Source organism: Notothenia coriiceps, unplaced genomic scaffold, assembly GCF_000735185.1.
Source record: "Notothenia coriiceps isolate Sejong01 unplaced genomic scaffold, NC01 NC01_scaffold00000339, whole genome shotgun sequence".
Lineage (NCBI taxonomy): Eukaryota > Metazoa > Chordata > Actinopteri > Perciformes > Nototheniidae > Notothenia > Notothenia coriiceps.
Window position 1 is genome coordinate 8,526,576 of NW_011333040.1, and position 14,203 is coordinate 8,540,778.

The window sequence follows — 14,203 nt, forward strand, 5'->3', positions numbered from 1 at the left end:
ATATATATATATATGTATATTGCTCGCATCCTATCCCCTGGGTGTTTTGGCTTTGTATGCCGGGGGCGGGACATTCATGTGATTGGTTGTTGGTCGCGGTGCTCGAATAAAATCCCCAAGCTTCAGACACGCCCAGCTCCAAGCTTTTTTTGAAGCTATAGTGTGGACGGGCCGTAAGAGATTCAGCCCAAGTGGCCCCACTTTGTTCCTAGTTTAATTTCTCCTGTGATGCCATGTAGTGAGACTGTAAGAGTCCTGAGTGAACCTGAGCAAAAGAGGAAGATGATGGAAGATGTAGAGTCGCCCTGCTGTGTATATCAATGAGAAGTCTTATTAGCCTTGTGCTGCAGCTCCATCAAAGGTCAGGCAACAGCAGTGTAGTCATACTTTAGTTAAGGAGGAGAGGCGAAATCCCTTGGCCTTTTCCTTCCTTGCGTTCTCGTTGAGGTAATTGCCAACGGTGAGGAGGTACTCCAGCACGGAAACAAATGACCTGCAGTTGTTCAGCTGCGTGCACATTCTGATCTTCTGGTTAATCAGCTGAAAGACAAACACAGACAGTCATTTTGTTCTGTATTCTAGCCACATTCATTTTCTTCACACAACATCTTTGTGACATTTTAAGTGGTGTACACCCGGAGCTTGTTTTCGGGCTCCTTGTGCTGACTGTGTCGACAAAAATAACTTGAGGCTTTAGTATTATACATTACAAGGATAAACATCAATCTCACAACACTTCATTTGACCCCCATACAATGAATAATCAGAGCCTTGTTGTTTGGCGGGATCATTATTTGGTATGCAATTGTGTCAAGTACAAATTTTCCCTCTAGAATATCACACAATTTCCCTGCTTAACCAGCGCTGAACAGATCCTGTTGAATATGGATAGACATTATTATAAAAAGCTGAAAAGAAATGAAGCTGGTATTTTAGGTTTTGCCAATGCTGTGTACGGAAGAAAAAAAAAGCAGTCGGTGCTATGGGAATTGTATTCGTTGACAATGAGTCCAAATAAAGTCCATGCCAGACAGCAGCTCCCACCATATGCTCCAGTTTTAAGAATAACTCCCCAGAACTATAGTGGGACACAAAGAATAACACAGGAGAGAAAATGAGTATCCAGCTTCTTCTTATCTACTGGCTTTGCGGAAAACCATCTGTACAATCATAGCAAACTAGTTTGTTTAGAACATAAATAAGCCCATGTTATGTAGCCTGTACAATATATCTAGTTTTAAGGTTAAATGTTTACAAAAATAAGTAAAGAAGTAAATTGTGCAATAGGGATGCTCCGATCGCCAATTTTGGGGCCGATCGCCGGAATCAGTATCGGCCGATACCGATCGCATCGAGTGGGCGGGGCCTATGGGGATCTTCCATTTAAAACTCACTTAATGGGGCTCCTTCACTGGCGCTTCCACAAACAACAACCAACATAATTATTTCATTCAAATGAAGTACATTATTCAAGTTTACATTAACTTTGGAGAATAACACGGGAGAGATGAGCGGAAGCGCTCTCTCCCTCTCTCTCTCCTGACAGCCTGTCAGTATCTCATGCAGTTCACTAATCCAGTAATGAGTGACCCGACAGTGAAGAATAAATATATGTATAACTAGTTTAGCTTGTTCCAGANCTAGTCTCTCTCAATTGATAATAAAGTATAGAGGCTATGTGATGGTAAAGCATGTTACTGAAAAAAACAACCCCTCCAAATTCAAACCCTCAATCATGTCCAGCTTCTTCTGTGATTAACACATTTGCATGTTGGTTTTTCAAGGGCATCATTATGAATTCCCCCAGTGACAAGATCTGACTAAATATGACACCTTTCTCCAAACATGCACACAGTACACCCCCCCCATCCATCTCAATAATTTCCTCCAATGATGGCAAGACTCCTTACTAGCCTCGGAAAACGAAGAATTGTGGAACAGGTGTGCAGGTGTGCGTCAGGCCCCGCCTTAAATGGAGCGCGATTTCCGCCAAAGATTTTGGAAATGAGTCCGTGCGCAAAGCATTGTGGGGATTTTAAGAACGCGGAGGATACACTCGAAATGTGCAGCCTCGAAATTTCCCACTACGAAGGACGCCGGCCTCGGTAGAATTACAAGGATCCTGGACATTGGAACAGTCCTTCGGCGGGACTCGATGACGTAGCATCCTTGAAATAGTGGCTCTGGAGGAGCCTTCCTCGACATTGAGAAACACCCAGGGCCCCCACAGTGAAACTAGAGGCCATACTGCATACTGGGCTCAAAGTTTCGGAGCCCATGACCCTTTTTGGGCCAACCTCCCATTTTTTAACACAGCCTTTATTTTGAACTTAACTAAGCATATGTAATATTGCATTCACACACAACGCAAGGCAATTATTAGCCTCGCGTTAGTTTGACCGCAGCATCATTTGCGTTCACTGGCGTCATTCAGACAAGACGTGTCGTTGCCATGTAGTTACCAACAACATTTGATAAGCCATGACTGAAATCAACACTTTTGCTCCCTTGATCATAGTGTAGAAGTTACATATATGCCTGGATGCCAAAACACCATTATAAATTCATGCAGAGACACAGTTCAGTGAGAGATGCATTCACCGTCTCTAGTAACAAGTCACAAAGTCAGCTGAATTAATCCTGTTAACAGACGTATGAATATATGAATAAACTTCGACCCTTATTTGCCATGCCATAGACAGTGTGTATGAATGTATGTGGTTTGTACACATTTCCTGTCATAGTTCCCGCTTTTCTTCACATTTTTACATTATGACACACACACACACAGATTCACAAGGTCGTGACTAATAAATATATCCTCTGGTGCAAATTTAATTTCAAACATGCAGGAATAATGGTGTTTTTTGGCTCCGCAGCCAGATGATTAAAAACAACTCCTGGCCAGAAGGCAAGGGGACAGTTAAAGGTCAAATTGTTGAATTTTAAAAGGCCAATACTATTACACCACCTGACCATTTTCAATTATACATAGGAGTGATTTATGTTGAATAATAGGGAATAATAATGAAATATTTAGGATTTTACTGTAAGAATGCTTCACTTTCAAGAATTAGTTTGACACTTTATCCCCAAACCCACAATATGTTGTTTTAGATGGGATTTTATAAAACATTTGTATCATTATCAGTTCAATTTCACAATACTAATGGATACAGTAGATCCACAGTAGAAACTTTTTTTCCCCCTATCTCAACCTTAACACAAAGAAAAACGATTTTACCATGTAGGTAAAACATGGACATCATCTTTACTGGCATTTGTTTGGCTCACTCTACGTGTTGCAGTGCATTACTGAAAATATTGTTGGACATCTTCTCTCGTCTTACCCCAAATTTGCTTTCTTGCCAAGAATTACATGAGAGAATCAATATACTCATGACTGGAACAATTAGGAAACAGCCCTGCAGTGTCCAAGGCATTTCTAAAGCTCATTAAGTAGCACATTATATCTTGTTTGTCCTGTACAAACATCAAAGTTTGCTACTGACCATGCTACAGATGTTAGTGCAAAATCTACAGCTACTCTACCACAACCATCAGCAACAAGTGGACATGGAGAACTACATGTTGCTAAATCCACCGCGGAGAATAAACAGAAGGGCAACCAGGCAACCATGCTCGGGGGTCTTCTTCGCTGCTTTTGGTGTATTTTGTGGCGGAAGTACAGNCGATTCGAGCCGGTTTTCCGAAGTGGGTCGGGCGTCATAACTTCACGGCTGTTCTTCTGTCATTTTGTCACATACGTTGCCACCTTCGTCTTTAGCGGTCGAAGGCGGGCGCACTGCTGGCCCTCGGCTCGTGTTTTGTGTGTCGTTCTCAATCTGGCTTGTTCTGCAATCGATCACCTAGCGGAGACTTCGTTCGAATTTCGACTCAATATGTATACATAAGCAAGTGACCGCCCAGTGCGCTAATGACCGTAATCACTTGCCGTACCTCCTATGACTGTCGCCCAGTCCTCTCTCTCTCCAGCCCTCTCTCCGAAGGGCGAGTCTCGAGAGGGCACAATAAGAGGTTCTTCAATTACATTTGCACTTATTACATGCAGTAAACCTTACCTTATTACCATCAACCAACAACAAACCCTTCCCCGGTCACTTCCTCGGCGGTCACATTCTCACACATGTTACCTCTAGGGGTATCCGGGGCCGCGGTGAGCTAACCAGCGCGCTCAGCCATAGCGGCTATGCAAGGGCCAGGCTAGCGGGGTTTTAACCGCTAGCCTCTAGTGGATACGTGGTTAAATGACAGAAATGCTAAAAACCTTTGTAAATTGGAATTTTGATCTATCATACATCGTCCCATGTAATTGTACCCGAATAAATACAAGATGTTGTTTCGAATCCACCGCTACCTACACATGTCTCCAAAGGCCGTTTCGGTCATCTATTCTTCTTCGCACTATGGAGTAAAAGAGAGGACCAATACAGAACACAGGCTGATATCACAGACCCCCAATCAGAATTTTCGACTCGTATACCACTCGCGCAGACCGTACCTCGAAATAAACTGCCGTACAGTTGCTTACTATTCAGGGTCCTCGTGGCTGCACGACACACAAAGCAGGCATGTTCGTACCGTTTTGGATTTTATGGGTCGAAGTAACAGAAAAGTCGCAAAAATATTATCCGCTAGGTATAAGTTGTCGCTAGCAACGTCGTCATGTATTTTACGTCATGTGATCGGCTCTCACGATCGGCCTTTATTAGAGAGCACCGATCGATCAGCAGAGAGTGAATATCGGCCGATAACGATCGGTGGCGGATCAATCGGAGCATCCCTAATTATTATAGAACAAATTGCCATTGTTATATTCTATGAAGGTCTTCACTTTAAAGACACAATAAAGAATAATTCTATACTATTGATTCCCTGCGTTAATTGTTTGGTTATCTCTTTTTATTTGACAAACATGTACAACTTTTACTTGAGTTCTTTATATCTATGTGCTGATGAAGTTATATTTGGTTCTACCAGTCATACCTCCCTGTCCAGAGATCTCCTTGTCTAAGAATCACTTGCTTTGATTTTGTGTCTTTGCGTCTCTGAATAATATTTGGAAATACTTGCACACCGAGCACAGTTTAAAGAAGAAGCCAGATCCACAATGCAGAAGAAAACATGACATCCTGACAGTGAGGCGAAGCACCAACGAGTACATCATAGGTAAGAAACATCCCCCCCAGGTGGGGACTTCTCCATTTTGTCTCCTAAAGCCCTCATGTCTGTCTGCTGGCGAGTAAATCCCCCTTAATGTTCGGGTCTTAAGAAGTCTGCTGTCAGAGAATTGACCGATTTAGAATCTTCTGCAACAAAGCACCTTCACTTTTTCATGCCTGAACATTGTATTGTGATGCGGATCGTATGTCAGAAAGAAAGATACTTTGTTCCTGCACACAATAACTATGGTTTGATTAAAAGAACAATCTTATTAAATATATATCCAAGTCACAACACAGCAGAAAGAGCAACAACATCCGAAAGAAAAAGCCATGCGTAAATTGAAACTTAATGAAAAAGCGAATCTTTCCTGTCAAGTCATCTTGCATGCTCACAGTATGTTGTGTTTAAGACAAAGAGAAATGACTGTCCCCTTCAACGGATTACAGTGCCATTATTCTTATCCTTTGTTCCTCTTATTCTCAAACTGTCAGCAGACAAGAGATTAGGACTGAAGCACTGATGCAGAAAGGAACAGAGGCTGAGAGAATAAAGAAGAAACAGCTGAGGAGGTGGGAGGTACTCTCTCTGGTCTGACTGCAATATCTTCACAGCCTGCAGTCCTCAACGCCAATAAACAACAATCCTCTGCACGAGCGTTAACGATTAGTCTGACTAATGTTGAACTGGACATGTCTGGATACACTGTGCGAGCCTTAAAGGGGCCCTTTTGGGGTTGTTCTATAGGTTAGTGTGCATGTAAATGGTCTGCAAAGGCTAAAATCGCAAAGTTCACTCCATTCCCCCCCGCCTAAACGCCTCCATTGGACTCCTTTGTTTACTTCACAAACAAAATGACATCACTACATAACAATTGCGCTTCTATTGGCTAGCGCTCCAACACATTGTACGTGATAGGCTAAGGGGCGGGACATCTCTAAGCGGTTGATCAACAGAGCGGGCCAGCTGACCAATCAGAGCAGACTGGGCTCTGGTTTCAGACAGAGGGTGAAAAGAGGTGCTGCAGCACAGGCAGTATGAGAAAAATAAAGAGCTTTTTGAACATTAAAGAGTGGAGACATGTCACAGGAGAGACACTACATACAAATATGATAAGTAGAATAGGGCCCTTTTTTAACATTGTTTCAAATGTCAAGTTTAAGAAATCTATTTAAATAGTAACTTGGTGTGTATTTGTTTTATCTGTACTCATGCTTGAGTGATTGTCTTTGAAGAGAGTCCAGAAGTTTGTTGAATAAAGTAAAATTAAGAAATATTTCCACAGCTCTCCCCTGGGAAAACTCCAAAGTGGATTTTTATTGGTTTTTCTGATAACGATAAAAAAACTATGTATGATTTACACCACCGACAGAAAAGTGAAACTTGATTTGATTAAGATCCATCTGTTCTTCTCAGTCACACGAGGAGAGGTGTCTTAAAGTGCCGGTCCTGCCTTTCTGTTTTCAAGACACTTTACAATTCCAGCAAATACAGAAACCACTTCATCCACCACTTCAAACGTAAATCTCAAACAGGAGGGAGAAAGGCTTTCATGTATTAATGACACTTTCCGCCTGTATGTATCTGAACATTAGAATACATTAGCATATACTTGTTCTCCTCCTGTGCCGTGCGGTTTCACCCAATTTCAGCTTGTAGGAAACGAAGCCGACTTTAAAAACAGCTCAACCTCTGATTCAACCTTTTGATTGCTCTCCGTAGGTGATGGAGTAAACTCACTGGCTGCAGGTCTTTCATGCCGATCGGAAGCTCTCTCAGAGTCAGCAGCAGGTCGAGCTGTGTGCTCAGACACGGGATGTTGCACATCTGCAGCGGGGGAGAAGAAGTGAGTGTAATGAGCTGTGTGCATACAGAACAGAGTGCAATTATCGCATCATCACACAACCCATTTCCATGTTATTATTATCGAAAAAGCAGGGAGATACTGAGGGGAGATGATGTCGCTGCGACTTTTTCTCACAGAGTCTTTGGTGAGATTACCTCGGGCTAAAGTGGAGAGCTGCAGGCCTGTCGAAAGGCTGATTTAACAGAGAAAGTGAAGGCCTGACACCTCGAAGCGATTGGCTGAGCTGCCTAGTCAACCTTTGAGTCAGGGCTAACCTCTAATAAATCATTACGCCTTGTCAGAGCATCTCGCTCAAGCTCAGAGAGCGTCTCCTAAAAGCCAAAGGGCACTTTTGATTGACATATTCTCAGGAGAGATATTAGGATGAGTGTGAGGAATCAAGTTCATGTGATCATTTGGCTATTTCCACAAAATAAAATGAAATCCCAGAATGCCACCCTGCTCAATGCGCCTTGTCTTTAAAATGTCTAATTGAGCATGAACTGTTCACATTGACTCCATGCTAAGGCAAACATGTACAGTTTCAAGTGTTCACTTATAAGTCGAGTAGTTTGCATAATTGAACCTGGATCAGAGACTCCTGTTCACTAGATTTCAGATTTAAAAAGGAATACTCTTTTGTGTGATTTCTGCACATGATATTGAAGTTTCCAGAGAAAGCATGACAGGCAGGATTAAAGAACAAACAAAGACCTAATATTTTCCTTGTACGATGTGAGGGTCTAAGGACAGAGGGTGTCGTATTGTCATACTGATATTCTGTACAAACTGTGAAGTCCACTGAGACAAAAGTAACATTTGTGATATTGGGCTATATAAATAAACATTGATTGATTGATATACAGTGTAGTGTAATATTTTCAGAGAAGCCTGCAAAGCATTATTAGGATTAGATTTATCTCAGGGAAAAGGTCAGTTCTTCTTTAATGTTACGACATTTGTTCTGAGATGTTACGGTTGTGTGCTCTCTGTAAAAGTGATTACTTAGAATAAAAAAACATGTGTATTCAACTCTCTACAGCCATGCCAGCAGTGAGGATTCTTTCTTTGGCTTAACCCTGAGGTAAGCATTGTGCTTATATCCCAAAACATCCTAACATGCTTATGTTTAGCAGGTATTCTTTTTACCAGGTTCACCATCACAATTTAGCGTGTTAGGGTTCTAACATTTGCTAAAGACTGGGCGCTAGATAGAATACTAGACATAGGATCACCTATCAGCCTGATTCATTATCCGGGGATAATGATTTTCTGTTGAAAATGGTGATCATGATGATAAAAAATGCATGTTGGTTATATGACACACTATCCTATGCAGTGAGAAGCTGAGAGCAGATGAGGATACACTCACTCACTTACTCCAAGTGATAAGGATGCTAACACATGTCAATCTTTGATGATTCATAAAAAAAAAAGTCATCTTTTTTCATTATTCATAGAGTTTTTGGGAGAAAATGTGTGGAGCAACTGACAATTACATATAATGTGGAAAGAAAACCCCCTAAAGGAGTAAGTAATCACCTACTGTAAGTTGGTAACCATTTTTCTTGCTTTTTAGTGCAACACCTGAATGCCTAAGATGATTGATTATTTGGTCTATTTGGTGTAATTCAGGTCGACTGCAGTCCAGCACCAAATCCTTTTGCCTCCGGCCTTACACAAGGTTTCTATAGGCAATGCCTTATGACAAGTGTCAAATATTCCTGAGGCACTGTGGGCTGATCCTGCTGCTCATCTGCCTCCCTCCTGCAGCCTGGATCCGACCACACGGTCAGAAGGCTGCATGCTAGCAGGTGATAACACATGAACGGTAAGAGCTTGTCACGACACCCACAGAAAAAGAAGAGGCAGGTGCATTGTCGATTCAACCACTCTTTTTTTTTTTATAAGAAAGTGCCATAAGAGAAAGAGCTGCTTTAGAGTCAGCCTGTTCACATCAAATCCTGATAACATTGTTAATTATGATAATCTTGAGCCTTGTTAATATTAGTAGCTATTAACTGTACCTCCATCATGTACTGGTCCACAATATGCAGCTCTGTCACAGGTCCTTTGTGGGATTTGTACATTTCCACATCATCCAACGTGGGGACGTACCTTGAAACAAAACATTACAATTTTAATATTCTTGTTAGATTCCATACTAGTTTTTTTAATACCTTAAGGCTCTCTACATGTTCTTTCCCATCCACTGCTTACAACGAGTGTCTGCAAATATTTAATTGCTCCATTTTGTTTACCAACTAGTCTCTTGTTGTTTGTTTATCATAACTTTTCGGGAGTTGGATTTCTACAGCTTGAAGACATTTAAGTTGTAAATATAATAGAATGTTGTTGCTTTTTAATAAGTAATAGTATTAAAACAAAATACAGGAAAACCACTTCCTAATTATTTGCTTTGCCCCCCTGATAACCTCTGCATAAAAAGTTTAGCTGTTTTTAAAAATGTAGCTAATTTTATATTTATATATGAAGTTTAGGTATTTATCTGCTTGCTATTTTAGGCTGATTAATACATTTAAGCTATGTGGTTCTGAGTCCATGTAAAGTATATCGCTCCTTGTATATCCAACAGTTAAAATAAAAACCTACATATTAAAAATGCATGTGACAGTTGGGGAGGTTTTTATTTTTGTAGCACATACCTTCCCCTTTTCACATCTTTCTGTCATCACATGTTCTTTACCTCCCCGCCTTAAACTGATGCCATTACATTTATTTCCAGTGGCCCAGATAGTGGGGCGTGATTAAAAGCCAAGTAGTTCTAAAAAACAACAAGACGCTGGGAACGGCCATTTACTCACTCGCACTGCCTTTGAACCCCTCTTAAATTGGACTTCCTCCTTCCGACATTTCTGTGCGTTCTGACCTCAAAGCAAAAGGCATTCACTTTTTCATGAGCAACTGGAGTAGCAACAGCCATTAATATTGCAGCACCTGTTGGGAGTGGTTCTTTCAAAATTGTATTCCTCAGGCCCACGCCGAAGCACATTAAAATATATATTATGTTTTTATAGAATAAATAAAGCCCCCCACACAGTGCATTAGATCACTCTCCTTCCAGGAGGTCAGCACCCAAGAGTCGCTGCGGAAACCAGTCAGGAAGCATTTACCCACTTCAAGTGATATATTCCCGCGGGCATGTCAATAGTTTCCATCTCCGCAAATAACCGGAGATAAAAAATGTATGTATCTGCTCTTTAGTATTAGAACATTGTGGAGGCAGCTGTGCAAACCATGAGCCTCCTCCTCACATGACCTGCAGTGGTTTCTCACTTTGTCCTGACTGCACTCACATCCCTTGTTGAGTTGCTAAGCGGCTAGTTTTTCAAAGCTGTTGTCTCTCACACATCAACCGCCCATTAACCGTGCGGCGAAATGCCATTCACCTCTCGGCTCCAGTTGTGACAATATCAGGAATGAATACCAATCAGCGCTTTTTGGCACAAAGTCATACCTCCTCAGAGACGTGATTTGCCCATCAGACAGGCCTCCATCTTCCTCGTTAATGACGAACAGTTTGTCCTTCAGCTCTCCCGGAAGCACGGGAAAACTTTTGAGGAAAATGTCTAGAAGAACAATAGATATGGGAAAAAAAGTCAACACACTCAATACTACATGAAAGCTTTCCTCTTGACAGATAGTCTTCTTATCCTGCGATCAAATGACTCGAAAAGCATTCTGAAGACAAAGGGGTCCTTTGCTTAATTACTTTCCCCAAGATGCCTTAGGGGAAATGCAGAAATGTGCATTCTATCAAGTCAAAGCTGATTTTTGTATTACAGAAAATGCCTCTGCATATTTCAGGAGCTGTGAGAATCGTTCATTTGGAGCCGGCTGCAGGAATTTTAGACATATATGTAAAACACATTGGTGAGTTGCACACAGCAGAGATGCTTGAGCCAGATTCAGACACTAGTCCAATTTTCTTTTAATAAGTTGTGAGCTTTGTAACTAACTAACTTTGGGTCAAAACTCTTCCTAACGTAGAGCTTTGTATAGCTGGACTGCATATTTGATAAGCTTCAAATACTTTGTAAGACATATAAAAAGAATACTTAAACGATTTGTGAATATAAGAGAGTTGATGAAGATCAATACTGCTGTCTATGAAGCTAGCCAGTTAGCTTAGATGACTGAAAATGCTAACAGCTAGCCTGGCTCTGTCATAAATGTAACACCATTATTTTACCACCCTTTTTAAATTCAGTAATTAACATGTTACATCATGTTTTTTTAATCCGCTCAAAAAACTAAATCTAAAAACAACAGTTGCTGGGTAAGCTAAGAAATCCATGTATTTCTAGATCGTAGCTTGTGTAGAACTGCAACTAGTTTTTTTCTTTTTAAGATCAAGACAAACAAGACAGGCTATAGCCTAACACATGAGTGAGCTTCTGAGGATGCTTTTTACGTAGATTCTGTCCGACACAGCTATGCTAACTGTTACCCCCTTGTTCTACTCTTCGTTAAGCTAAGCTATGCTAAGTAGCTGCTGGCCGTAACTTGAATGAACATGGTTTCCTTCTTCTTATCTAACTTTTAACATAAAAAAGGATCGGCATATTTCCCAAACTTATACTTTTTAGGATCAGTAGTTGATGGATATATAAAATCAATCAAATAATCATATTAAATGTTAAGCATTTTGGATGCAGAAATCATCACGTCTCTAAATCGTTGACATTAAAGTCTGGATACGCTAATTCCCTCACCAGGACCAACAGCAGGCTTATGTACCATTTTTAAATGAGGTTTAATTTTTAAATATCGAAAACATGCAATTTTGAGCACTACCTGTGGCCCCAAAAACAATGGCTAGGCTTCTGTCCTCAAATAACATGTGCAAATCAAGCCCTTTGTTGATTGGCACTCAGACAAGCTGGCCATTGCTCTGGCAAATTAGAGTATGGAGATGGAGAGTGTTCCCCACCGGGCGCAGGAAGCCACAGGTGTACTTTTAATTAGGAGTGCGACATTTCCAGTCATTAAATAGGCCGTGTGCATGGGGACTCTCAAGGTAAATAACCACATTAGCTGGACATGAATTTGAAATAGGATTGCGCCACGATGGATCTCATCCAGAGGTAGAAAGATTCACTGAACTCTTTTGAACTATTTTTCCTTTTTTTACGCTGTTCTATACTTTTACTTCACTACTTTTGAGAGGAAAATATTGTTCCTTTTAATCCACTGCAATTAATTACTATATGTATATTAGTTACTTTTTAGATAAAGGGCCACTGGCTAGCTTATTGGTTGAAATTAGCTCTACGTTAGCTATAACAATAAAATGCCGCTGTTCACCGATTCATATCAAAAATATAACAATCCAAATGAATCACCCTCTATGATACTTTAAGTATCTCGCTAATCATATGTAAATGTTTTAATGCAGGATTGTTTTACCTGTAATGGAGTATTTATTACATAGTATTGTTTTTTTCTAAAATAACAGACCTAGTACTTTACTAGTCTCTGATCTCTCCAAAGAGGGCCAGTGTGATTTCATCAGAATTTCATCATGACTAAAACTGAGTTGAACGTGAAGAGACCGCCAGGGACATTATTGTTACAGAATCCCTCATTCAGTACTCATTCACAGGCAAACTGTACCTTCTCTCTTCTGCTCTCTAGGTATTTTTCTAAAGAAGGCGATAAAAACAATCAATACAAGCAACAATCTTGTTGTCAGAAGTCCTTTGGATTCCTGTCGAGCACTTCAAATACTAAAAACAAGTACATGAATCCTTAGAGCCATTGTTGTATGGATTCTTAACGCGATGTTGTTCTTTCTTGCCCACAAGGATCAACATGAGTACCAGAAGAAAAAACTCTAACTCAAACACCTGCTCAAACTGTCGCATCCAATCTACCTCAGTGTTTAATTGCAACAAACACATTGTTGTTAAAGTCGCTATGTACACAGTAACAGGTACGGCTTTATGTCTGACGCCAATTAACAGTTCTGAATTATTTGTTTAATTATTGACCACCTGAGGTATCATCTGATGGAGGTGCAGCATGACTATCTGCTGAGATGTTGCTATCTTTGCAACAACAACACAGAAATGTCACATGCATGGCTCCCAGTGAAATGGGATCAGATGAGTAAATAGTGTGGCAAAAAAACGAGATATGGTTTGTGGTGATAAACATGCAACCAAATGCAGGGAGGGGGGGATGCCAGGAGATAGAGAGAGAAGAGAAGTCCTATCATTTTATTTGTTGTATAAATATATGGCTTCATTACAGATCTGAATCCTGAGGAAGTTCTTCTGTTTTTATAATGGATTAAATCAGTTTACAGGGATTTGTACCCTACTCTGGTATTAGCATGTTGTGCTATGTCAAACTTTGATTTTACTGCCAGTCAGATGAAAATGTAGCTTCACTTTACCTCTTATTACTATTATTGCTTCAGTTATAAATATTCAATAATACATTGTAAAATGTAGATTTATTTTATATTTCTTTGCATTATTAAAACTTTATGATAGTTTCAATTTTGCTAATAGTAATCAGGTTTGGGGGATTACATGTAACCAGATTGCGTAATCGGGATTAGAAAAAAAAGTTAATGGTATTCCCCATTCAGTTACCTAAAAACAGATGTAATCTGATAACTGTCACATTACTAAATAAATGGGATTACTATCAGGATTATAATGTTACAATAAAAAAAAAAGTATTTGTTTTTTTAATGTTCATTAAATAGTGTGTGATATCTTAGCTCTATGCAATTAAACACAACATTTTCTCTCAGATTTTATTCTTATTTATTTTTCTTTTATACTATAGTATGTGCTCATGTGCACTTTCATTATTCTATTGGCTACTGCCTGAATATGCCGAATAAAATCCAAGTTTACATTGCTCAGTTGCATTTGACAGATAATCCAAAAGTAACTAACAATATAAAATAATTACTTTTATATTGTGATGCTTAGGTTTGGTTACCGATAAAAGTGTTTACAGGTAACTATTAATTGTAATGGATTACAATTTTGAAGCAACTTTCCTGATAGTAATTAGACACTGTTATAATGCAGGACTTACTTAATTTTCGGACTATAAGCCGCGCCTTTTTCCCCATTTTTCGACGCTGCGGCTTATATAACGGTGCGCATTATAGTCCGAAAATTACGGTAC

General features: G+C 40.0%; 1 protein-coding gene across 1 annotated transcript in view; it reads right to left on the reverse strand.

The window, feature by feature from the left end:
* Positions 1-11,949, reverse strand: part of LOC104950550 (protein diaphanous homolog 3-like) — a 36,473-nt gene extending 24,524 nt beyond the window's left edge. The window contains exons 1-5 of the mRNA XM_010777091.1: positions 11,849-11,949; positions 10,509-10,620; positions 9,058-9,148; positions 6,925-7,011; positions 388-540 (exon numbers count right to left, since the gene is read on the reverse strand). Of these exons, the coding sequence (XP_010775393.1) occupies positions 388-540; positions 6,925-7,011; positions 9,058-9,148; positions 10,509-10,620; positions 11,849-11,894 (489 nt within the window). The 5' untranslated portion in view covers positions 11,895-11,949. The remainder of the gene's footprint in view (positions 1-387; positions 541-6,924; positions 7,012-9,057; positions 9,149-10,508; positions 10,621-11,848) is intronic.
* Positions 11,950-14,203: the final 2,254 nt, after the last annotated feature.